Source organism: Trichechus manatus, unplaced genomic scaffold (assembly GCF_000243295.1).
Source record: "Trichechus manatus latirostris isolate Lorelei unplaced genomic scaffold, TriManLat1.0 scaffold00002, whole genome shotgun sequence".
In the NCBI taxonomy this organism is placed as follows: domain Eukaryota; kingdom Metazoa; phylum Chordata; class Mammalia; order Sirenia; family Trichechidae; genus Trichechus; species Trichechus manatus.
The window spans coordinates 16,553,940-16,579,145 of record NW_004443938.1 but is presented as its reverse complement, the minus strand read 5'-3'; the positions used below and the strand labels follow the sequence as shown (position 1 = coordinate 16,579,145).

Sequence of the window (25,206 nt, the reverse complement as noted above, 5' to 3'; positions counted from 1 at the left end):
CTGAGTTTTATGTTGTATAGTTAACAATTCTCTACTATTTTCAAATTCTTTTTTGCTTTATTGTTTTCCAGTTTATAACTTAACATATGGTAAAAGTTGGTTTGATTTTTTTTTTCTTACCCACATTTTCAAAATTTGGAATACAAGGGTAACTGAGATTGATGGTAATGATTTTTGAGACCCTGCAAGATTTGAGAGTGTTTTAGTCTTAATCATTCAAGATTAAATATAAAAAAAAAATTTGGCAAGATTGAAATCCGTGTGGTATAGTTCAATCGTTTTATTCTAAACCAGCATTGCATTTGTGATGATAATTTTGATTTAATATTTGGAGGACTTCTATATCTATCGTTAGTCTCCCAAATAGTTACTTTTTATGATCAGTTGCTCCTTTTTTTTAGAAGGGGTATAGTTGTCCTTAGTGGCACAATGGAAAAGCACTGGGCTGCTAACCGAAAGGTCGGCAATTCCAACCCTCCAGGGGCTCCTTGGGAGAAACAACCTGGCAGTCTGCTCCTGTAAAGATGACAGCCTAGGAAACCCTGTGGGGCAGTTCTACTCTGTCTTGTGTAGGGTCTCCGTGAGTCGGAATCGACTCAGTGGCACACAACAACATAGTTGGCTTAGAGTTACTAATGTTAAAACTGTTTGTACATGCAATTTGGAAAATATCTTTTTCTAGGGCCAGTTTTGCTGTTACTGGACAACTGCTAATTTCTAATGGTATGAGAGAATGTAATCAACCATGACCTTGAACACAGGCTGAGCTCCTGAACTCTTAAGTGAACTCTTTTTATCTGGTTTTGTTTTCTCAACATCTTTCTCTGCTCCTTTCTCTCAGGATTGTGCCTTCTACTCCTGCTTGTACAGACTGCTTTTCCAGCAGCATGGACACAAGAAGCATAGTAAGATGATTATAACCCACATAAGGCAGGCCATTTGGAAAATTTTAGGTTAAAATTGGTAGAGAAATGATGCATTGATTATATGTACAGTATGCCGGAAGCAAAATAGAGTTTGTTGCTTGGAATATGTTAGTAATCTTAAAGAGAACATGTAGGGAATACGTTGAATTTCTTCACAAAAAATAGGTTAAGTGAAAAGAAAAATTATCGCACTAAAGTAATGATAAACCATGTATCTACTCTTGTTATATTTACTTGCATTCTGCTCTATATAATTGTATTTTTTATCAAAGAAATATAACTACCTATTTAATATGAGTTAATGCAAACGTCTTAATTTGATGGTTGGAAATAAAATACATTCTATGTTTTGCGGAAGGTCTTCAAACTATAAGATGACAAAGTATTGACAAATGTTGTATAGGAATGGAGAAACAAAAGACTAAATCAAATTGTTGATTTTCTAATTATAAAGGAGCAGATTGTGGTAGAGGTACTGTTAGTTATGAAAACTAATTGCTGATGAACAATATTTCTGTGGCCTGTAATTTCATATCTGGATAAATTCTATCTCAAGTTTAATGGTAAACTCAACTTATTTGCTCTTTCTGATTTTGGTTTTATGTATTTTTTGTCTTTCTAATTCTGTCTTATGTAAGAGTTTCTGATACAACCATATTTTAAACTTAGAGAAGAGTATGTAAATGTATTACTGTACCTAGTCTGGGTCAGAAAATATCTTAAGGACTTGGACATTACCACATTTAATCAAAATGAGAATAGATTTTTTCATGTTCTTTAAAGACGGAGTTATGACTATTAAGTTAATGTATGCCAAATTCATTTATAAAATGATTATCTAGCTTAATAGAATTTATATAGGTTGACTTGATAGGCCTAGGATTTTATTCTTTTCATTCATCTGTTCGTTCCTTTAACCAGTACTTAATGAATGCTTATCATACACCAAGCATTTTTCTATCTGCTGGGATATAGTGGTAAACAAGAAAAACAAAGATCATATCCAGTTGGAGCTTATGTTCTTGTGATCCTTTTTCTTTTGCCTCATCAGTTTTGTGTGTAATAAACTTGCCACAGAGCTAGCAAGGCTAGGCTAGCATACCTGACCCTGGATCACTGCTTCGCAGGGACTGGGGTTCATTGCACCACTTCTTTACAGGCTCAGCCCTACCTGGTCAGTTCTGAGCATTTTGCCTCAGAGTCCAGATTGCTCATCTGTTACTCAAAATAGAGACTGAGCAGGTAGACTTAAACAAGAATATGATTGTATTTTTCCAACAGTGGGAAAATAAGACTAGCTACATTAAATTTTATATTGTACCAAGTTGTCTGTCACATATTAAAAAAATCTATTTGATGTTTGAAATCATAACAATATTATAAAACACAGTTTTAAGAAAGTTTTCTTTAGTTAATGAGATTTAATTAGGCTGTACATGCAAATGATAAAAGACTTGTTAAGAGGTGATGAAAGCTTTATGATTTTGGAAGATTCATATGTAATTCAAAATTAGTACCTTTGTTTTTAAAACAAACATTTCCTTGATTTAAGTACATGAAAAAGTTGGTTATCTCTTTCTTTTAAACACTTATTTTCTGAACTTATGGCTCATTTGAGTAGCTTTGGCATGAAGGATGAAACAGTTTCATATACTTTAGTGGGTAGAACTTGGGAAATCATGATGTAAAGTAACTCCATACAGTAATACTGGGTCATAATTTCTCAGCGGTTGACCAAGTACTAGTTAATGGTTTTTTTTAATATAGTAATGTTTTTGATGCCGTACAGTTTTATGGTTAAAAAAAAAAGACATAGGTGTTTGAATTTATTGAAATATTTGAAGCATATGGATAAAATCCTGTGGAGTAAAGAAATCATTTTGCCCTTCAGCTGAACTGTTGAATAAGTTAAAATTTTCACAAACTGAAATATCCAGTATATCAGATGTCTCCTCTGGTTTCTATGACAGCTGCTTGTTATGATGAAAAAATGACTGGTTTATGTATTTTGAAGCAATTTTATTTACCAAACATCTGTTAAAAGTGAGCCACTTTATAACAGTGTTGAATACTCTGCCTCTTTTTTCCTCGACTATCATAATGTTTCAGTGGATAGGATAGATGCTATCCCCATTTTACAAATGAGGGCACTGAGGCCAACGGTTGTGATTTTTCCAAGGAAGTGCAGCTTTTTAAGTATTCTAGCAGAGAGGGACTAGAAGGACCCAGGTCTCTTAATCCCTGGTACAGATGTTTTATTATCCTTCTGTGTAAAGGAAAACCATCACTCAATTTTTCATTATTCCTTTTTACTGTCATAATGCCTGGATTGATTTTTTTTTTTTAACTCTTTTCAACTTTTTAGTTTTACAACTTCAGATTTACATTAAAGTTATGAAAGATAACAGAATTCTTGTGTACACTTCATCTGGATACTACAACCTCATAACTACATTTGCTTTTTTTTCTCTGTCCACATACACATGCATACACACAAACTTTTTGAGGGTAAGTTGTAATCACAGTATCTGTTACCCCTAATAAATTGTGTATTTTCTAAAAACAAGGATATTTTCTTGCACATTTATAGTACAGTTATCAAAATCAGGAAATTAACGTTGATATAATACTGTTATCTACATACCTAATTCAAATTTCACCCATCATACCAGTAATGTCCTTTATAGAAAGAGTAAATTCTGTGTCACGCTTTGTATTTGGAAACTTGTCTGTTTAGTCTCGTTTAATCTATAACAATTTGTTAGTCCTTCCTTGTCTTTCATGACCTTCAAGGATGTTTGATGATAACAAGCCAGTTGTTTTTTGAATTCTCTCATTATAGGCGTGTCCGCTTTTCCTTCATGGTTAGGTTTAGGTTATGCATTTTTGACAGGAATATTCCAGAAGGGATGCACTTGATGTCCGTTTATCCCATTAATGAAGATATTAACTTTTATTAACCGTTTTATCTGCAGGGTTTCTCCACTGTAAAGTTACTGTTTTTCCCTTTGTAATTAACAGGTATCTTTTGGGGACATGTTTTGAAACTATGTAAATATCTTGTTACTCATCAAACTTTTACTTACTCACTTGTTTTAGCATCCGTTGATGTTTTTGCCTGAATCAGTACTATGATGGTTGCCAAATGATGGTTTTCTAATTCTGTCATTTTTAATAGTTGGCATTCTGCCTTAAGAAAAAACTTTCCTTTTTCATATGTGTTATGTATATGTGTGTGTGTATATGTATGTATATACATATATATGGATTCTTTTTTATTCATTGAGTTATTTTGATGCTGAGATTGTCTCAGCCTGGCTTCTATGTCCTTGTGATATGTGTCCATCCTATTTTGAGTGTCCCTTACTTTTTGGCATAGTAAGGTATTCCCTTCCTAGCCCTGAATCAGCCATTTGTCCAAGGAGGACTACTTTATTTTAGTGGACATTGGTATTTAGAAACCAGCGTGTGGATGCTAGTTGTGATTCTTGCTACTTGGAGTATCATTGCTTCTAAGCCATCAACAGATAAAGCTAGAAAATATATGTATGTGTGATCATGCATGTATGTATGTCTACCTACCTAAAAAGCCATGAGCTCAATTGTGACAGCTCCAATTTCAGTCCAACACTGTAGGGTCATTTAGCCATCCCCCTTTTCCAAATCTGTAATTCCTTTCTCTGACAGCAAGAAAGTTGGCTTCTTTTATCAACAATATATTTCTTATTTGTTCAATCCTAAAATACACAGTAAGTAGTTTCAGAATTGCTAAACCATATTTGTGAAAAGCAAACGTATTCACTAGAGGTTAGTATTTGGTTTTAGTTAACTTTTTGTTTAGTCTGAGTATATAATAAAATACTATGTTCAAACATTACTTGGTTAGTTTTTTTCCCCCCTTTGGTTAGTTTTTCTCCTCTTTAATATGGTTATAAGCCGCCCTGGTGGTGCAGTCGTTAAGCATTTGGCTGCTAACCAAAAGGTCGGTGGTTTGAACTGGCTCCGCGGGAGAAAAGACCTGGTGATCTGCTCCCATAGAGAATATAGCTTAGAAAACCCTATGGGACAGTTCTACTCTGTCCTGTAGGGTTGCTGTGAGTCAGAATTGATTCGGTGGTACACCACAGCAACGATGTGGTTATGCTATTTATTGGAAATAAAATTTGGATTCATTTTTTTCTGTTCATATTACATTTTGGGTACGCCCCCATCCTTGTTTGGCTTTGTTTTATTGTTTTTAGTATGTAAACACTAAAGGGTATATTAGCTGTAATCCTTCTTTACTTAGCTTCGGCATCATAACATTACACTTATGCTCTGATTTAAAAAAATACACTTATATTTTTCATTTCAAATAACATTCCAAAATTCAGAGGCATAGATGTGGAGAAAGGCTTAAGGTGAAAGATCTATTTCTAGTAAATAGCACAGGTTCAGTTCATAGGGGAGAGAAAGTATGTATTCAGGGAACTAACTTTCTCTTGTAAGTGGACTCTAGAGCAGGGATCCTCAAACTTTTGCTGTAGATGGCCCAACAGTAAATATTTTTGGCTTAGTAGACCATTTAAGCTGTCTTTCACATATTATTCTTTGTCTTTTAAAATATAAAAAAATCCTTAGCTTGAGGATCTAGTAAAGACAGGTCATGGGCCATAGTTTGCTGATGGTTGCTGCGAACTTGGAAACCTGATAATCTGAATAGAAGCGTTCTACTTGTAAATCATAATTGAGCAGAAAAATATACTATATAGAGACATTATAAAGCTTGTTTTAACATCAAAAAACAAAAAGAAAACATAAAACAACCTGAAATGCTTCCTAGTGAAAAATACTTACTCAAAAACTTTTGAGTCCCTACCTTGTACAGATATTGTTCTAGGCTCTAGAAAGTCAGCAGTGGACTAAACAGACCTCTCTCCCACCCCCACCCGCAAAAAAATCTCTACTTTCATGAATTTACATTCAGTTTTGTGTGTGGGTGTATTCTGGTTGCATATTTCTTGTTTTTTCTGATATAGTGACAGCTTATCTAGTAAAAGCTGTTCTCATATTAATTGCAGAGAGCGCATCCTTGCTGGAAAACATGATTTAAAAAATGCATTGAAAGAGACCAAGTTTTTATGGCTCATTTCTTCCCATCTCTCCTTTTTTTTGTGACGTGGTTATTTTTATTTGAAAATCATCTGCAGTCATGTTTTCAGTTCTGGATTAAAACACCGATGTGTAACTACACTAACTCACTAAATGAAGACTGTAAAATAAAACCTTGCTAATTAGGACAAAGAACCAAGTCTTAATGTAGTGATAGGTACATATGTATTAGAGAATCTTTTAAAAAATATTACTAAAGTTAATAATTTGGTTGACCTTTTTTTAAGGCTTTAATGAATAAGAGAGTGAGATGGTCTTTTCTAAGTTTAAAGTTGAGTAACACTACAAAAGTAGTTGCTTAAGTGGTTTTCTTGAAGTGTGAGAAAGTCTCCTGATAATGCTAATATTCATTTAGTTAATAAAACCCCCAACCATTGCCACTGAGTCTATTCCAACTTATAGCAACCCTGTGGGACAGAGTAGAACTGCCCCATGGGGCTTCCAAGGCTATAATCTTTATGGAAGCAGACTGCCACATCTTTCTCCCGTGGAGCGGCTGGTGGATTCAAACTGTCAACCTTTCCGTTAGCAGCTGAGCACTTAAGGACTGTGCCACCAGGGTCCAATTAAAAGCCCAAGAACTATTAATTTGCAAGTTATCCATCTTGTCCTGAGCTTCATATCAACACCTTTGAATAACAGTAGTCAAAATGAGTTTTACTGTGATAGGTGGCTGTTGCGTAAATGACTTCTGTCTTCAGTAGTTTTTCTATTTGTGTTTGATAAATCAGTAACCGGTTTTGTAAGGATTATTAACAACTTTGGTTTTTTTCTTAACACAAAAATCGTTTTTATTTTTATAGCGATTCCTCTTAATGAGCAGAATTTTCCAAAATCAAGTTCCCATTCCAAAAGATAACTCAGAACTTCTCTTTTAGGGCTATTTCTGCTTTGGGGACTATTACAAAAGGGAGTGTGACCAGCTTAGTTGAATGGTAGGGATATTCTAAAGGAGTTGGCTGGAGGCTGCAATATCATTCCTTGTACAAAATTTCTCAACAGTATTTTGATTCATTTCCCTATTAAGCTATAGCAATTAATGATTCTAAGTAATCCTGAGTACTCCCCTTTATTTTGCTAATCCTTCAAAATTGTCAGTTTTTCCATTGTTTTAATTACCATGCTATTTTAAAATTGTTAGAATATGATTATAGCCCATGAAGGTTTTAATGTAGTAATAGCACCTAGTAGTTGGAAAGAATGCAGAACATAATTAGTTGTTTGAGCTTTGTTATTTATGCTTATTTGCCATTTATTAGATGTTATATTCTGTGGAGAGTAGCAACCTTAATTAGATATCTACATCTCTTTTCTCAGCTTATATATATATTTATATATATGTGCATGTATATATATATATATATATAAACTGTATTTTAGATGAAAGTTTGCGGAACAAACTAGTTTTTCATTAAACAGTGCACATATTGTTTTATGACATTGTTGAACAACCCCACAACATGTCAACACTTCAGAGAGCTTATATGCTAATGGGAAGAGGGGGTGGGAATGGATTACCATAAACACTTAAAAGGTAATGTGATGAGTATTATGATACAAAGAGTGTTGATGTATACAGTTTGTACACTATACTGTGTACACTGTGAGGTAGACCAGATGAGAGGAGGATACATTGTGTGCACAGGGTGAGGAGCATTTTCAGGGCAATAGCAACTTTGGGTAGTGGTTGGGGTTGGGAGGAGTGATTGGCAAATTAGGCAAGGGTCTTCTGATGAAGGATCTTTGTATAACATGCACTGGCTCTCATGTTTAATCAAAAGGAAATGGAGATTCTGAAGGGTTTTAAATAAAAGCCCAAGTTTGAAATATGTGCTTTGGGGGAAGATGATTAGCATCTTTCTGGGGCAGGGCAGGACAAAATGGAGGGCAGAGATTAGGGGAAGGAAGGTTAAAGTAGTATGGAGAAGACAAGGGGTTCAATTAGAGTAATCATAATGGAGCGAAGAGGAAGAGATGAATACAAGAGCAGATTTATAATAATAGGGGGCGGGATAAGAGGAAGAAGGTGGTGCTAGGGTTTTGGCTTAAGTGACTAGGTGGGTAATGGTATAGTGCCAGTCACCAAGATGGGCAAATCAGAGGGAGCAAGAAGCATGAGAAGAAATGTAATTTTAGGGGTTGGATTGGGTGAGGGAATAATTTTTTCCACCTAAAATAACATCCTCACTATGGAAGGAGAATCAGAATCCCTTGTAGTTCAGTGACCCAACACTATTACTGCTACTGTTCTGTTTAATGCAGTAGTTTTGTACATCTTGAATGTCAGTTATTTTTATTTGAATATTTTATGGAATATGAGGGTAGAGATATCCAGCTGGATATATGAGTCAGGAACGTGGAGAGACTAGGCAAGAAATGAGGATTTAGGAGTGGTTACAATTGTCTAGAAGTTCCTGAGTGATGCAAATTGTTAACACTCTTGGCTGCTAACCAATAGATTGGAGGTTCAAGTCTGATGTGCCTCAGAAGAAAGGCCTGGCAATCTACTGAGAAATCAGCCATTGAAAACCCTGTGGAGCACACTTCTACCCCGACACACATGACGTTGCCTTGAGTGAGAATCAACTCAATGGCAAGTGGTACTGGTACAGTTATAGGGAGATGATACAGAGAAAGAAGAGAAGCAGGCTTAGAGCAAAATTTTGCAGAATCTTTTATATTCCTGTTCCCACCCCCCCATCAAGCTTTGTCTTCTATGATATTGTATTTGTGAGTATAAGGACATTTCAAAGCAACTCTGCATGAAGTATGCTTGGTTTTAAATTCTCCTTATACACCTAGATGTTCTCGTATACGATTAAAAACTTAAGTAGTAAATTGAATGATTTGTGAATGAAATTAAGTATTTGAATTTCGCTTAGTAAGTTTGTGTGGTATATGTATATACACATATAAAAGAAAACATTTTCTGTTTTGTTTTTACATGTACAGCGACATTAATTATGTTCATCATCTTGTGAAACTATAACAACTATCCATTTAACATTTTATGAGAATTTTTTAACATTAAGCTTACTCATATCATACAGCAATTTATTTAATTTCTTAGCCACATAGTTCCTTCCCATAGCTTGTGTATAATAACCAATTCATTGTGAACATAGAATTGTGAATCTAAGGACTATATCATTAGAAACAGAACTCATTTATTTGAAAAACACCAGGTAATACTGTTCGTACGGATTTGTTATGAAGAAGCTTTATAAATGCATTATTTTCTTCTCATTTTGGCTGTTTCTCAGTTACTAGTACTTCTAAAATTAAGAGGAAGTAAAATTCATATCTTTTTGTTCTGGTGTTTACAAGACATGAGAAAGAATTGAAGTTAAAGGAAGGTGGCTTGTTAGGGAAAGTTGAAACTATAGAAATTACTTTTATGTTTGTGTGTATATGTGTTTATTTATTTTTATAGTTTTCTTCCATTGAGCATCATTTCTGTTTTCTTTGATTTTAGGAAAAGGTAGCTAAAGACCATTAAAATCATGTTAAGCGTTTGTTACTAGAGGCATAACTAAGTTTATTAATTTATAATGGGGTTCCTTGTTTACTTCCATGTTTAAACTTGATTTCCCAAAATTACAAATTTTAGACCTGAAAGACTTGTGATAGCATATTATTCAATAGACTTATATTACAGATGAGGACTTAAGACTCAAAGATGATGAAACCTAATCAGAATCAGCTTAGTAGAGGTGCATGGTGGCACAGTTAGAACAAATGTGTATTCCTGTGTCTCAGCTCATTGTTATTTTCTCATTATGGATTTTTTGAGTGAGATTTTGGTAGTGTTTATGTGTGTTGGAGGTGGGGAAGGAGTGGGAATTGGTGATTCTTGGTAGATTATTACCAATTTCATACTAAGCCTGGGACAGAATAAGGACCAAACTACTGTGCTGCTAATCACCTGCTCATAGAAGAGGGTGCTACAGAAAAATATGTGTTCCTTGGTGAGGAAGTGTTGTCCAAAACATATACCTAGCTAGCAGGTAGTGTTCTAGCAACTTAGTCTTCTTTAGAAAGTGACCTAAGTCACTTATAGTCTTTGTAGGAGAGGAGTTCAGTTATTCTGTGTCTTGCACGCTTCTCATTTTTTCATGGGACTGATTTTAATGAGGATGGTTACCTTGTTACTTATTTTAGCTTGCAAAATTTTCAGTTGTTGTTGTTAGGTGCCATGAGTAGGTTCCAACTCATAGTGACCCCACGTACAACAGAAACAAAACACTGCCCAGTCCATTCTCATAGTCATTGTTGTGTTTGAGCCCATTATTGCAGCCACTGTGTCAGTCCATCTTGTTGAGGGTCTTCCTCTTTTTCGCTGACCCCCTGCTTTACCAAGTATGATGTCATTCTCCAGGGACTGGTCCCTCCTGATAACACGTCCAGAGTACACGAGATGAAGTCTCACAGTCCTCACTTCTAAGTTAGGAGCATTCTGGTTGTACTTCTTCCAAGATATACCTCTTCGTTCTTCTGGCAGTCCGTGGTGTATACAAATATTCTTTGCCAATGCCATAATTCAAAAATTCTGGTAGTAGTCTAGCAGCTGTTAGTAACAGTGGTTGTTTCTGAGGAGAGTGGCAGATGGATAGGGCACAGTGGATGAGTGCTTTCAATAGTTGGAACTTTTCACAGTGAGCACACTTTTACCATATTATTTTTGTAATGGAGCTCTGGTGGTGCCGTGGTTAAGCACTCAGCTGCTAACCAAAAGGGTCAGTGCTCCACAGAAGGATGTGGCAGTCTGTTTCTGTAAAGATTACAGCCTTGGAAACCCTGTGGGGCAGTTCTTCTCTGCTCTGTAGGGTCTCTAGGAGTCAGAATCGACTTGATGGCAGCAGGTTTTATTTGGTTTTTGGTTTACTTTTGTAATATTTTCCCTAAGCCAAAAATACTATGTGTCTTAGCTTTTTTGGGGGAAGGGTACAGTTGGTCTATTTTAATATTGTTTTTGTTAGGTGTTATCGAGTCAGTTTTCAACTCATAGCCACCTCTTATGACAGAATAGAACTGCTTCATAGGGTTTTCTAGATTGTAATCTTTATGGGAGCAGATCACTAGGTCTTTCTCTGACCGCCAACCTTTTGGTTAGCAGCTGAGTGTGTAACTGTTGAACTACCAGGGCTCCTTTTTTAAATATTGCTTGAATTAAACTTTTTAGAGGAAGGAAACTTCTTTATTATGAGTTTGATGACCCTTAAGCCTTATTGAGAATTGCTTAAAATTCATGTTTAAATGCAGTTTATTTAGATGTTATTTGATCAGTAGACTGAAAAGCTTTGTAATCTGTTGTATTTTACTTAAAGTCTTGGTTATTAGATTGTTGTTATTAAATGTCTCCATAATCATCCTCCATCTTATTTGGTGACTCACATGTATGTGTTTAATTGGTTGCTAGTTGGTGAGCTTTTTTAATTTTGTTCTTGCAAACCAGATCATATCTATGAGTATCTGAGTTTGTGACAAGGTTCTGTAATTTACTATCATTTTGAATTTAGATAAGTCACTTACCCAGGTTTATACATCTGTAAAATGAGAATAATAATTGCCAATCTCATTGGACCATTATGAAGACAAAAGTGACACAACAGTTGTGACAGTGCTTAATAATTGACAAAGTGCTATAGAGATGAAAAGTAATACTATCTTTCTCCTTCGATCATGCAGCTGCCTGTCTCTTTTTTAGTTTCTGTGTTTGTTGCTCTCCTTTTTCAAATGGTGTTACCCTATGCCAAGTAGGCTTTTGTTCTATTCTTCCTAATATTTAGTCTTCAAATATCTCTTCTATTATTTTATCTCTTTTCTTTTACCTTATCTCTTCCAACTATTATCTCTCCAGGGATAACCTGTATCTTTGCTTTTCTTTCCTGGATTCAGTCCTGTATCTTCTAGATGTTTTGTGCACATGGATGCTTGGAATCGTACAGCTATCGCTCAAGATCTAAACTTTATAAACTTCTTGCTTGTAGACTTCCCTCTTTATAGTATCATCATGTTCCCAAATAACTCAGACTTGGAAATTTGGAATTATCCTAGATACCTCTTTCTTCCACATCTTGTCAGTCATGAAATCCAATGAATAATTTTTTAAAATATGTTTTACATCCCTCCCTTCCTTTCTTTTCTCGGTATTAATACTTTAGTCTGTGTCCACATCACTTCCTCCTCGGTCTGTTAAATCAATTTTTAATTGGCTTCTCACTGTTCTGTTTTCCTCTGTAGTTCATGTTGTTGTTTGTTGTTAAGTACCGTCTAGTCGATTCTGACTCATAGTGACCCTGTGCACAACAAACGAAACACTGCCCGGTCCTGCGCCATCCTCACAGTCATTGTTATGCTTGAGCCCATTGTTGCAGCCACTGTGTCAGTCCATCTCCTTGAGGATCTTCCTCTTTTCCACTGATCCTCTACTCTGCCAAGCATGATGTCCTTTTCCAGGAACTGGTCCCTCCTTATAACGTGTCCCAAGTGTGTGACACAAAGTCTCGCCATCCTTGCTTCCAATGAGCATTCTGGCTGTATTTCTTCCCGGATAAATTTGTTTGTTCTTTTGGCAGTCCATGGTACATTCATTATTCTTCGCCAACACCATAGTTTAAATGCATCAGTTCGTCTTTGGTCTTCCTTATTCATTGTCCAGCTTTTATATGCATGTGAGGCTGTTGAAAACACCATGGCTTGGGTCAGCTGTACTTTAGTCCTTAAAGTGACGTCTTTGCTTTTTAACACTCCAAAAAGGTCAAAGAGGTCTTTTGCAGCAAATTTGCCCAACGCGATGCATCGTTTGATTTCTTGACTGCTGCTTCCATGGGTGTTGGTTGTGGATCCAAGTAAAATGAAATCCTTGACAATTTCCATCTTTTCTCTGTTTATCATGATATTGCTTATTGGTCCAGTTGTGAGGATTTTTTTTTTTTTTTATATTGAGTTCATACTCCTCGTTTTTACTAGGTTAATCTCTTCAAACTATTTTTGCTTGAATCACTTCCTACTTTAAAAAACCTTTCCAATTCCCTTTGCCTTCAGTGGATTTAGATACAGATTTCTTAGCTTTGGATTTAATATTTCTTTTAAGTCTGTGCATATTTATTTATAAATAAATAAGCCTTATATACAATGCATATACATGGCACTACAAAATGGGAAGATTTACTTATACAAAGCTATGCATTTCGTATTCCCATCTCTGTCTTATTTTTAAAACTCAGTGATTCTTGAGTAGGAGAACACAGATTTCTGTTAAAATTCTGACGAATTCCTGTTAGGAAATGTCCGTGTCTCACATCTTTTTGGAAAATCACTATGTGTAAACAGTTATTGATGAGTGTGTTGTAAATGGTGTGGAGGCAGAATCGCAGCTGTAATAGGAATGTGCTCTTTTCCCAGTCAGCCCCTTTCATTTGCTATTTTCTTATTATGCCTTTTCTCTGCCGTTCCCAATTGGATGTATATTTCATTTGTCTGAATACCTTTCCCACTAGCATTTTTTATCTTGGCACCAAATTATGCCGTGTGCTCTTGTTTTCATGAGGCAAAGTCTGAGGTCTTCATGAATCCCCAGTTTTTTAAATACCACTTTAGTATACTGGAAACCCTGGTGGCGTAGTGGTTAAGAGTTACAGCTGCCAACCAGAGGTCGGCAGTTCGAATCCACCAGGCGCTCCTTGGAAACTCTATGGCGCAGTTCTACTCTGTTGTATGTGGTCGCTATGAGTCAGAATCGACTCAGTGGCGACGGGTTTTGTTTTGTTTTAGTATATTATTCCATTAAATCCATGAGAATGTGAGGAGAGAATAGCAAAGATGCTCGCTCAGTTACTAATAGTTAAGTAAATTGTTTCCCCACACACCAGCTTTTTAGTGTACACGCTACAAATTAGTGTTTCCGCAAAATTACCAGTGATTACATTTTAGAGACCTTTGGAATAATTAGTGAGTTTTCAAAACTGGCATATATCAGAATGCTGAGAATCTACTGTGTTATAATAATTGTATGTATATGACCTTACCTTTTCCACCTTAGTAGATAAGTAGATATTTGAAGTGAGAATCTTTTGCATTACTTTTTGTTTCCCAAAGGGCTTAATATTGTGCCTATCTACAGTACCTGGTCAATGAATGTTGTCTCAATTCGGCCTAAGTAACTGTTTTGTTTTGAACTGTTAATCAGTTGAATTTTGTTTTGTATTTCCAAATTATTTGTTTTTAGTTGAGTTTACCTTGATAATGAAACTTTTATTAATTTGATAAGAATATTGTGAATGTTTATGATTGACTCAAAGTAAATTTGAAAATATATAAGGATGATGATTTTATTATACTTTATTCTTTGGGATATTGGGGAATATTTCAGAGTGAAAGTCTGCTACATTGAAATGTGTTCTTTATTTCCATGCATGTTGGTATAGAATTATAGATACAAGTTTGCAAAACTTACTTAAAATGAAGTCCTGGGGAAAAAACAAAGAGAAGTTTATATCCTTAACTATGGCTTAGGCATTTCACTTCTTTGTGCAAAATACATCTACTGCATTCAAGTGAATTTAGGTATGAGGAAGCTAGATAAATTTGTTTTGCTAGCTTGCGTTTGGTTTCTTACGTACCTTTTTTTTTTTTTTTTGTTCACATAATTACTTTTTGCCCCCAGTAATCTTTACCAAAGTAAAGTCATCGTATATTTAAATACCTAATATGTGCGAGGAACTGTTTTAGGCATTGAGGATGTGAAAAAAAGTTACTGAAATTGGTTACTATTTATTGAGGGTTTACAGTATGCTATTCAATGTTTTCTAAAATGGAAAGAGAGAAATATATACACTCCTCACTTATCGACATGGTTGCGTTCCAAAGACCAGGTCGTTATGCGAAGATTGGCATTGTGTAAAGATGAAGGGTGACCACATGAGATCACAAAATGGAGGATGACTACATCATTACATAACTGCTAAATTATATCATTACATAACTTCCAAATTGCATCATTACATAACTGCTAAACCACCAAGAATCATGGCCCAGCCAAGTTGACACAACCTTAACCATCACTGCCAACGTTATAGTAATGGCGTTCATTTCTGCCAGATGTACATTGTTAATGTGTAAAATAGTTGGATAGTAGGTTTTCACTATTGTCATAAATGCATAATGTCGGATAACGAGATAGTCAATAAGTGAGGTGTAAGTATATATTATTACTGTTGTTGTTAGGTGCTGTCCAGTCAATTTTGACTCATAGCGACCCCATGTAACAGAGTAGAACTGCCCCCTAGGCTGTAATCTTTATGGTAGTAGATTGCCACGTCATTCTCCTGTGGCGCTGCTGGGTAGGTTCAAACCACCGACTTTTTCGGTTAGCAGCTGAACATTTAACCATTACACCACTGGGGCACTTACGCTCATATACACATACATACACACTTACCACTGGGAGCAGGATATGATTTTAGGTGTGAAAATTTGTCACTTTTTCTTTTCTGATTTCAACTAAGAGAGAAATCTCAGTTTCATGATACTTTGTCTTTTGCATCTCTAAATATTTGCTAATCTCCTTCTAAAAAAAAAAAAGCAAAGCAGATTACACGTTAGACTCAGCCTTTGCTAAGCAGTATTATCTAGAGAGAATTTAATAATGTATTCTTCTCCATGTAAGAAATTTTTGTATAGCCTTCTGTTTATGAATGTAGGCTACAGCAGTGTCTTCCAGAAAATTTTTACCACAGCCCACAGTAAGAAATATAGTTTGTATCACGATCCAGCAGTCACGTACATAAATATAACAGGAACAAAAGTTTCACCCAAGATTGGTCAGTGAACTTCACTATTTTCCATTTTGTTCTGTTCTGTTTTATTTTAACTGGGCCAGAATTACCTTGGGAAAGTTTTATCTAGTGGGTTAGATTATGGTTTGAAAAAAATAAAAGACCATTCTAGGTGGAAAGAATAGAAAGAATAGCATGAAATAGGAAAATAGATATATAGTAGGACATGTTTTCCATTTGATTTTAAGAAAATTGTCTTTGTCTAATAAGTTATATAGTTGCTATAACAGATTCTTTTCTGAACATTGTTTCTGATCTTGTTTTTGCATTTAATTCTTATATTTATGAAATTGTGATTATTGCAGATATTTTATATTTGTTATTTAACATTAGATTTTTCCATATTTCTACATTAATAGTATCAGCATCATCTTATTATATCTTACTGTACTGTAACTTATTAAATCTCTTGCTGGGCATCTAGGTTTATATATATATTATATATATAATAAAATTTATGTTTTTCAACTGCTGTAGATAATACTGAAGTAAAACTAATCATGATTATGGCCTTTTGCTTTCTAAAATACATAAAGTCACAAGTGTAGTACAAATATATGGCTCTTATTTTTGGCCACCATACTTTTTTTTCTTCCAGACGTTGTATTTTTCACTTGTAAAATTTTCATTTGCTTCTTTTTTTGTAGCTTTTCTTTCTGTGTTGAAAACTTCTATCTTTGCATTTATTGCATAAGTGTTCTTCTTTAACTCATAGAGGATGGTTATAATTTTTAAGTCTGCTTATTTCAACATCTGTGTCATCTTAGAGTTGGCCTGTGTTAATTGTTTTTTACCTTGAGCTGTGGACAGATTTTTTTCTGGTGTGAGTGTGTGTGTGACTCCATTAAAATCCTCTGAGAAATGTTGAGGGTTTTTTTGCTTGTTTGTTTAGCAGGCAATGAACCTGGTTAGGTGCAGGATGCAAGTTTCTTCTCACCTGCTGTTTGTGGTGGTTCCAGTGATCAGTTTTCAAAGAATTTGCTGTGCTGCTTGAGTGTTTGCACTGCATGTGCCACTTAGGAGTTGGGTAGTGGTTGACATGGATTTTAGTTCTCAAAGCCTTTGCTGTGCTTCTTTGGGTCTGTTTCATACAGCACAGTTCTGGGATGAGCACAGGAGTTTAGTTCATATAGAAGATTAGGTGATCCTCTTTTGTAGCTGTAGCTGGGATTCCCACAAGCTTTCCAGATCCCAGTGTTCCCTTTTCTCTCTGCCCAAGAAGTCAGGTTTCTTTCCAGATTGAGCCTTCTGAGTGAAGAGGGAAGAGTGAGAGAAAAAAAATGGTAATCCTCCACCCATCTCACTGCACACCACACGTTATTTGGACAATAGGAAAAAAACCTGTTGCCATTGAGTCGATTCTGACTCATAGCGACCCTATAGGACAGAGTAGAATTGCCCCATAGGGTTTCCAAGGAGCTCCTGGTGTATTCGAACTGCTGACCTTTTGATTAACAGCTGTAGCTCTTAACCACTATGCCACCAGGGTTTCCAGTTGGATGGTAGAGGCCCCCTTTCTGAGTTTTTCTGGCCAGCCATAAGTCTTCCCTTGAGGTTTAGGTGCTGGTGTGACAATGGGGACTACTCTTGAGCCTTTAGCAGGGCTAGGAGAGGAAAGGGGGTGGGGAGAACACAGGGACTTTCTCTTGCACTGTACAACATAAAGGGATCCTTTCCCTGGTCCTCTGACTAGATGTAGGGCATTTCCTCTTGTGTTTTTGCTTTTAGCACAGCTGCACAGATCTGTGATTGTGCCAGCTCTTAGAACAAAGCTGGGGATAATGGAAGAAAGCACTGTGAAACTTAACTTCAACTCTTGTAGACAGCCCCTTCCCCTGCTTTTACTGGTCATTATTCAAGTTTTGGAGTTCCTGAGTGGTGCAGACTTTCAAGTGCTCCACTACTGGTCGAAAGATTGGTGGCTCAAATACACCCAGAGGGACCTCAGAAGAAAGACCTGGCATCTATTTAAAAAAAATCACAGCCATTGAAAACCCTATGGAGCGCAGTTCTACTCTGAAACACGTGGGTTTGCCATGAGTTAGAATCAACTCAACAGCAGCTGGTTCGGTTTTTTTGTTGACTCCAGTCTCTAGTCAGCCTGCTGTATTACTTTTCAGAGTCGTCCAATAGTTGATTTTTTGTATGTCGTCTGGAGTTTTAGTTGTAATCAGTGGGAGAGAGAAGCTGTAGTTAGCTTACTCCATCTTGGCTGGCACTATAACTCCCATGCTACTTGAAGTATTTTGTAGTATGTAGAGTCTTTTTGTTTTTGGAGCCCTGGTGGCACGGTGGTTAAGAGCTGGTTTGCTAACCAAAGTGTTGGTAGTTTTAATCCACCAGCTGCACCTTGGAAACCCTGTGGAGCACTTCTGCTCTGTCCTATAGGGTCACTATGCGTCGGACTCGACTTGATGGCGACAGGTAGAGTCTTTTTGAATCCCCTTTATTTCAAGGATTTGGAAAAGTTATATAAATTCATGTGTTGAATTAAAGGCCCTCTGTAAATAAGTTTTTGTGGCCTAAGTTGGGTTCTTTAAAGGTAATAGTGTTTTCAGAGAGTTGATGATTGGTTTTTTTTTTTGGTCACAAAAGCATTTTGAAACTATAAGTTCTAAAATGAATAGCTTTTTAACAATATTCAGACTGTAATATTAACCTTAGATAACTGCTCTGCTTGAGAAATGGAGTCTTTATTTGCGTAATAGTTGTTGTTAGGTGCTGTTGAATAAGTTCCAACTCATAGCGACCCTGCATACAACAGAACGAAACACTGCCCAGTTCTGCGCCATCCTCACAGTTGTTATTATGCTTGAGCCCATTGTTGCAGCCACTGTGTCAGTCCATCTTATTGAGGGTCTTCCTCTTTTTCGCTGACTCTCTACTTCAAGCATGATGTCCTTCTCCAGGGACTGATCCCTTCTGATAATATGTCCAAAGTACTTGAGACAAAGTCTTGCCGTCCTTGCTTCTAATGAGCATGCTGATTGTACTTCTTCCAGGACAGATTGGTTCGTTCTTTCGGCAGTCCGTGGTATATTCAGTATTCTTTGCCAGCACTGTAATTCGGAGGCATCAATTCTTCAGTCTTCCTTACTCATTGTTCCAGCTTTCGCATGCATGTGTTGTTGTTTATTGATGCAGAAATGCTTGTAGCCCATTGGAGAGTATAGTTAGTCATATGGGATATACACATTTGTGTATGTCATAATCTAGATAAAAACCCAAAAACCAAACACAATGCCATGGAGTCCATTCCAGCTTGACCCAACAGGGGAGGAGTAGAACTGCCCCATAGGTTTCCAAGGCTGTAAATCTTTACAGAAGCAGATTGCTACATCTTACCCCATGGAGCAGCTGGTGGGTACAAACCGCCAACCTTTTGGTTAGCAGCTGAGTGCTTTAACCACTGCATCACCAGGTCTCTTAAATAGCACCTTCATATATCACATTCTGGCTTTTTTCAAACTAGAGTAATTTTTACCCCCACAAAGCTTGGTAAATAGGTTTAATCTTACTAGACAGGTATTTGCATACAGCTTTGTAATTTTAGGAAAATAGACATAGTTTCCATTATAATCTTTTGTACTTTTTTAGAAGGGGATTCTGAATTCAAGACTCTTGAGAAATATGTGATTTTGCATACTTGTCACCACATAGTGCTGTTTATTACCTTCACTGTGTTCTTAACTACACTGTGCAAACTGTTTCTACTTATTATAATATTGTCTCTGTCCAAAAGCCAACTGTTAAGTTCCATTAGAACCGAGACCTGGTCTACCTTATTCTATTTGTACCCGTACTGCCAAACATGTAGTAGGTCTCTAATGTGTCTGTTTGGAATGAGTGATGAATTATGGGATGATGGAAGATTTGCATTTTCCTGCTGCTTTGTGCTTTTTTTGTGTTTTGCACTTTTTTATTAAAATATTTTTACAGTCAGAAAGAAAGTTTTTTTTTAAAATTGTACTTCAGGTGAAGGCTTACAGAACAAATAGTTTCTCATGAAACAGTAGTACACATATTGTTCCATAACATTGGTTAACAACCCCACAACATGTCAACCCTCTAACTTCTTAATCTTTTTTTTTGGTGAAAATACACATAGCCAAAGATACACCATTTAAAAAATTTCTACATGCACAGTTCAGTGACATTGACTACGCTCTTCCAGTTGTGCTGCTATTCTCACTTAAGATGAAGGCTTACAGAACAATTTCTCATTTAACAGTTACTACACATGTTGCCCTATGACAATGGTTAACAATCTCACAACACATCAACAATATCCTTACTCATCCTTGGGTTCCCTATCACCAGCTTCCCTGTCCCCTTCTACCTTCTGGCCACTGTCACTGGACTGTTGTACCTCATTAGTCCCATTTGGTTTTACGGGGCTGTCCACTCCCAGGCTGAACGGTGAACCTCGGAGATAACTTCACCACTGAGCTAAAAGGGTGTCTGGGGGCCATACTCTCGGGGTTTCTCCAGTCTCCTTTAGGCCAGTAAATCTGGTCTTTTTTTGGTGAGTTAGAATTATGTTGTACATCCTTCTCCAGCTCTGTCCAGAACCTTCTGTTATGATCCTGGTCAGAGCAGTCGGTGGTAGCCGGGCACCATCTAGCTGTACTGGACTCAGTCCGGTGGAGGCCTTGGTAGTTGTGGACCATTAGTCTTTCGGACTGATGTTTTCCTTGTATCCTGTTCTCTTCATTCTCCTTTGCTCCCGAAGGGATGAGACGAGTGGAGTATCTTAGATGGCCGCTCACAGGCTTTTACGACCCTGGACACTACTCACCAAGGTAGAATGTAGAGCATTGTCTTTATGAGCTGTGTCATGCCAATTGAGCTAGATGTTCCCCGAGACCATGGTCCCCACAGCCCTCCGCCCAGCAATTCCGTCCCTCAGGGAGTTTGGATGTGTCTGTGGAGCTTCCATGACCTTTCCTTGTACAAGTTGTGCTGGTTTCCCCTGTATTGTGTGCTGTCTCACCCTTTCTGACTGTAGTTTTACAGTCAGAAAGTTGTGAGGTTTTTTTTTTTTTTTTAAAAAAGTAGGTTGTTTCTTATATTTGCTAACTGGTTTTTAGGTATTATAACATTTCAGAGTTTATACCTTTTGGTGTTTGTAGTTACATATGGACCTTTTTTTCTCTAAAGACACCTTTGAAACACTTTGTGCTGGTTTTCAGACTGGCACGTTTTTTGGTATAAAATCGGGAGCTGTGTCTAAATGCCTGATCCAGAGGTCTCTTAGAATGTCTGTTAGAACTCCTTTTGGCTTTTGCTCTTTTTAAAAAAGAATTTTGCTAGTTTAGTAGCAGTTAGCCCAAGATTATCTTATTTGGAATTTTATTTTATTAAACTTTTATTTTTTTTACAAAGAAATTTACTTTAAAAATCTTAGAAAAAGTTTTGAACAGAAGTTTTAAGAGAGGCTAAAGAAAAAGTCACTAATGGTAACATTCTTTTAGAACATGCTTTTTTAATATGGAATTTGCCCTTGCTGGTTCTAAAGTTATGTTCTCTGGTCATGTATCAGTGCATCTGATTTCGTATGCTACTTTGTTACATGCTTGTATTTTCTGATATTTTGTATTTTTATCTAAAGCCAAAAATAATGTGGAAGATCATGCTGTAGGGGAAAAGAGAACTCTATATATGCATGTAAGGTGTGTATGTAAGGGAATGAGAAGTTTTTGATATACTGAACACCTAATTTTTGACTTTAAGACACATTTGAAGTAAAGTTTATTGGTTCTCAAGTATTAAGGTTGATGAATAACGTACTTTCAAATGACTTTATCAGTGAAACAATTCTATTATGTGGTCTTTACTCTCATTCAGAATTTCTGTTTTTACTTGTAAAATTTAGGAAAAAGCAGAGAAGGATTTTATTTTTAAAATTTAATTTTGCATTTGAATTACTAATAAAAATAATTTTCACAGACATATTCTTGAAAATTTAAAAATCTGTCTAGACAAGTTAGAAAATGCAAACTCATTCACGGCTTTGCTCTCCTATGTTAGGTTTCTGTTGTTGCATAGCAAATTATCACAAACTTAGCAACTTAAAACAGCATGCATTTATTATCTCATAATTTCTGAGGGTGAGAATCTATGCATGTGTTAACTGGGTCCTCTGCCGCAATCAAGTGGTTGGCCAGGGTTGTGCTCTCATTTGAGACTCAGGGTCGTCTTCTAAGTTCATTTAGGTTGTTGGCTGAATTCTGATTTTTCTTTTTTGCTTATTATTGGCCAGATGTGGAGGGTGAATGGGTAAGGATAGTGGTCACTCTCAGTTCCTGGAGGCCACCCTCAGTTCTTAGCCATGTGACCCGCTCACACATGGCATTTTACTTCTTGAAAGCCAGCAGGAGAATCTTATCTCCAGTCTGCTACAGTGGAGTCTTACGTAACATAATGATAGGGGGGTCACTAGCCCATCACATTCTCAGGTTCCATCCACACTCAAGGGGAGAGGATTGTATGGAGTGGGGTTATACGTATGAACAGGGCAGAAGTCTCAGGGACTGTCTTAGAATTCTGCCTACCACAGTTACTCCAACAAAACTGATCATCATTTTGTAGTGTTGTTTCCTTCCAGTATTTTTTGTGTGCTGTATTTTATTTATAACATATAAGTATTTCATTTTGATGCTTTGTAATTTTTATTACTAACATTTATAATCATATTGATAGTATTTCTGATTATAAAATAAAGCATGTTATTTAAATGTTCAAAGCATCTATAATGTTAGTTGCCGTCAAGTTGATTCCGACTCATGGCAACGCCAAGTGTGCAGAGTAGAACTGTTCCATAGTCTTCAAGACTGTGACCTTTCAGAAGCAGATTGCCAGGCTTGTCTTTCAAGACACCTCCAGGTGGGTTCAAACCGCCAACCTTTTGGCTAGTAGTCACATGCTTAGTGGTTTGTGCCACCTGGGGACTTCTGTCTATAATGTAGAATGTGTGGATTTGGGGGAGAAAGTTGCCATTGAGTTGATTCGGTTTCATGGCGACCCCATGTGAAAGATTTAATAAAAGCCATGGGAATGCAAATAATTGCCTGTTTAAATAAAATAATTATAAAAAATTTGACAGAATTTACAGAGTACAAAAACCACATTAGATTTATCTTATCCTTCATCATTGTGAAAGTTGGGAAATGAGAATACACCTTAGTCTTGAGTTTTACCTCTTAGTGATTTAGAATTGGGAGTAGTAACCATTGCAAATGAAAACAACCTGTTTTAAAAATTCATTCGGAGTTATATATATACTCTTTTCTAGCTTGTTTTTTGTAGCTTTAATTCATTAATAATAAGTTATGTGCTCTTAGGGGATAGAACATTTTATATAACTAATTTTTATAAAGTAATGACATAGCTCTTTGATGGTTTGTTCACTGAAGGGGCAATAAGTAGCTTCAGGTATTTGCCTAATTAAAATAGGGCACTCGAAGGGATTATCCTGAGAAATGTACTGTGGAGGGTCAGTGTTGGCGAAAGTGGGTATAGAGAGAAAATATGACTCTGTTGAAAAATAGTTACTGTATTTTTCAAAGTAACACATGCATGTACTTTTTATAAAGATACAAAAGAACTTTTATTGAATTATCTTCCTTCCCATCCTAATCCTATGCTTGATCCTCAAAGAGAACAGCAGTTTAATTGTTAACACTTCAGCCCCTCTGGTGATTATTTTCATATTACTAAATATTTTTAAACCACCATTTTTTAAATGATCAATTTTAGACTTTATTTTTTGAGCTTTTGCAATAGTAGATGAGGCATTGGCTCACTTGTGCCACTCCTGCCTGCTGTAATGTCTTGATTTGAGTGGTGAAACTTGAATTCTGCAGGATAAATTGGTTTCCTCCTTGACTGTATCCTCTTTTGTGAGTACTGTGGCTTGTGGTTTCTTCCCTGTTTCGTCAGTTGGCAGTGCTCTCACTGCATTCTGGAAATTTGTGACATCGCTTTATTTGTTGATTTCTCCCTCCTCCCCATTCTGTTTTTTTTTTGTTGTGAGTTCTTATCCCTTATTTAATTAATTGACTCGACGGCAACGAGTTACTCTTCTCCTAACATGGGGAAGAAAAGGAAAATATCAGTGGTCAGCATGGTATCTCGAATTGAAAGCACTGTATCAAGATTGTGTTTGTCCAGGAACTTGTAAGGTTTCTGATTTCTTTGGAGATTTGAGGAATTCTAATCAGGATCTCAAGGGCCATTTTTGAGAAAGATAGACTGGGTTGACCCCTGTTTTACTTATCCTAGGTTCACACTTAAGATTAACTCAATTGATCATAGAACCAACCTTGAAGGCTTAAGATTAACCTGTAAATCAACAAAGATGTTACACAAATTAGATGATTGTATGGAATATGTTAGCTAATAAGCTTCTTTAGGGTCTTTTCCGAGATCACAGTAGAATTCAGTTAATATTGCTCCAATTGAGAAAGATACTAAAGTTTTTGAGGTGAATAATTTGCCCGAAATATCAAGCATAAAATGTAACTTTTTGTTAAATCTTGGGTAATGGGCCTTGCTCAGTGTTTGAGGAGGGGAGGGAGGGCTTGAATATATACTCTTAAAAGACATGAGATTGCAGTGTTTATCCAAAGGATACACACATTATAGGATTGAGAAATAAGGTCCAAATTTAGGGGTGCCTAAAGTCAGGGGTTGGCCTGTTTTTATCGTAAATATTATTGGAACACAACTCTGCCCATTTGTATACATATTGTTTATGTCTGCTTTTGTGCTATAGGAGCAGTTTAGTACTTGTGGCAGAAACAGTACAGCCCGCAAAACCAAAAATGTTTACTGTCTGGCCCTTGGCAGAAAAAGTTTACTGACCCCTGGTCTAATCAGTAATGAGCAACTTTCAAATATTTTATTAGACATAATTTGTGGTGGAGTAGCCCACAGCAACTAAGATACCTCAGTTTAGGTAAAAGATTCCTCAGACCTTAATTAAGATGCCTTATTTGATTTGAAGAAATTGTCTTCATATCTAAAAATAGGCATTTGATGTGGTGTCTACAAGTGATAATATAACTAAAACCCACTGCCGTCGAGTTCATTCCGACTCAAAGTCACCTAGTAGGACAGACAACTGTCCCATAGAGTTTCCAAGGCTATAATTTTTTTTTTTTTGATTGTACTTCAGGTGAAGGTTTACAGAACAATAGTTTCTCATTAAACAGTCAGTACACATATTGTTTTATGACATTGGTTAACAACCCCACAACATGTCAACCCTCTCCCTTCTCAACCTTTTT

General features: G+C 36.3%; 1 protein-coding gene across 1 annotated transcript in view; it reads left to right on the top strand.

Annotated features, from left to right (window-relative positions):
• Positions 1 to 25,206, top strand: part of SCAF8 (SR-related CTD associated factor 8) — a 102,543-nt gene that overhangs the window by 5,442 nt on the left and 71,895 nt on the right. Inside the window, 2 exon segments of the mRNA XM_023728887.1 lie at positions 842 to 850; positions 852 to 905. Of these exon segments, the coding sequence (XP_023584655.1) occupies positions 842 to 850; positions 852 to 905 (63 nt within the window).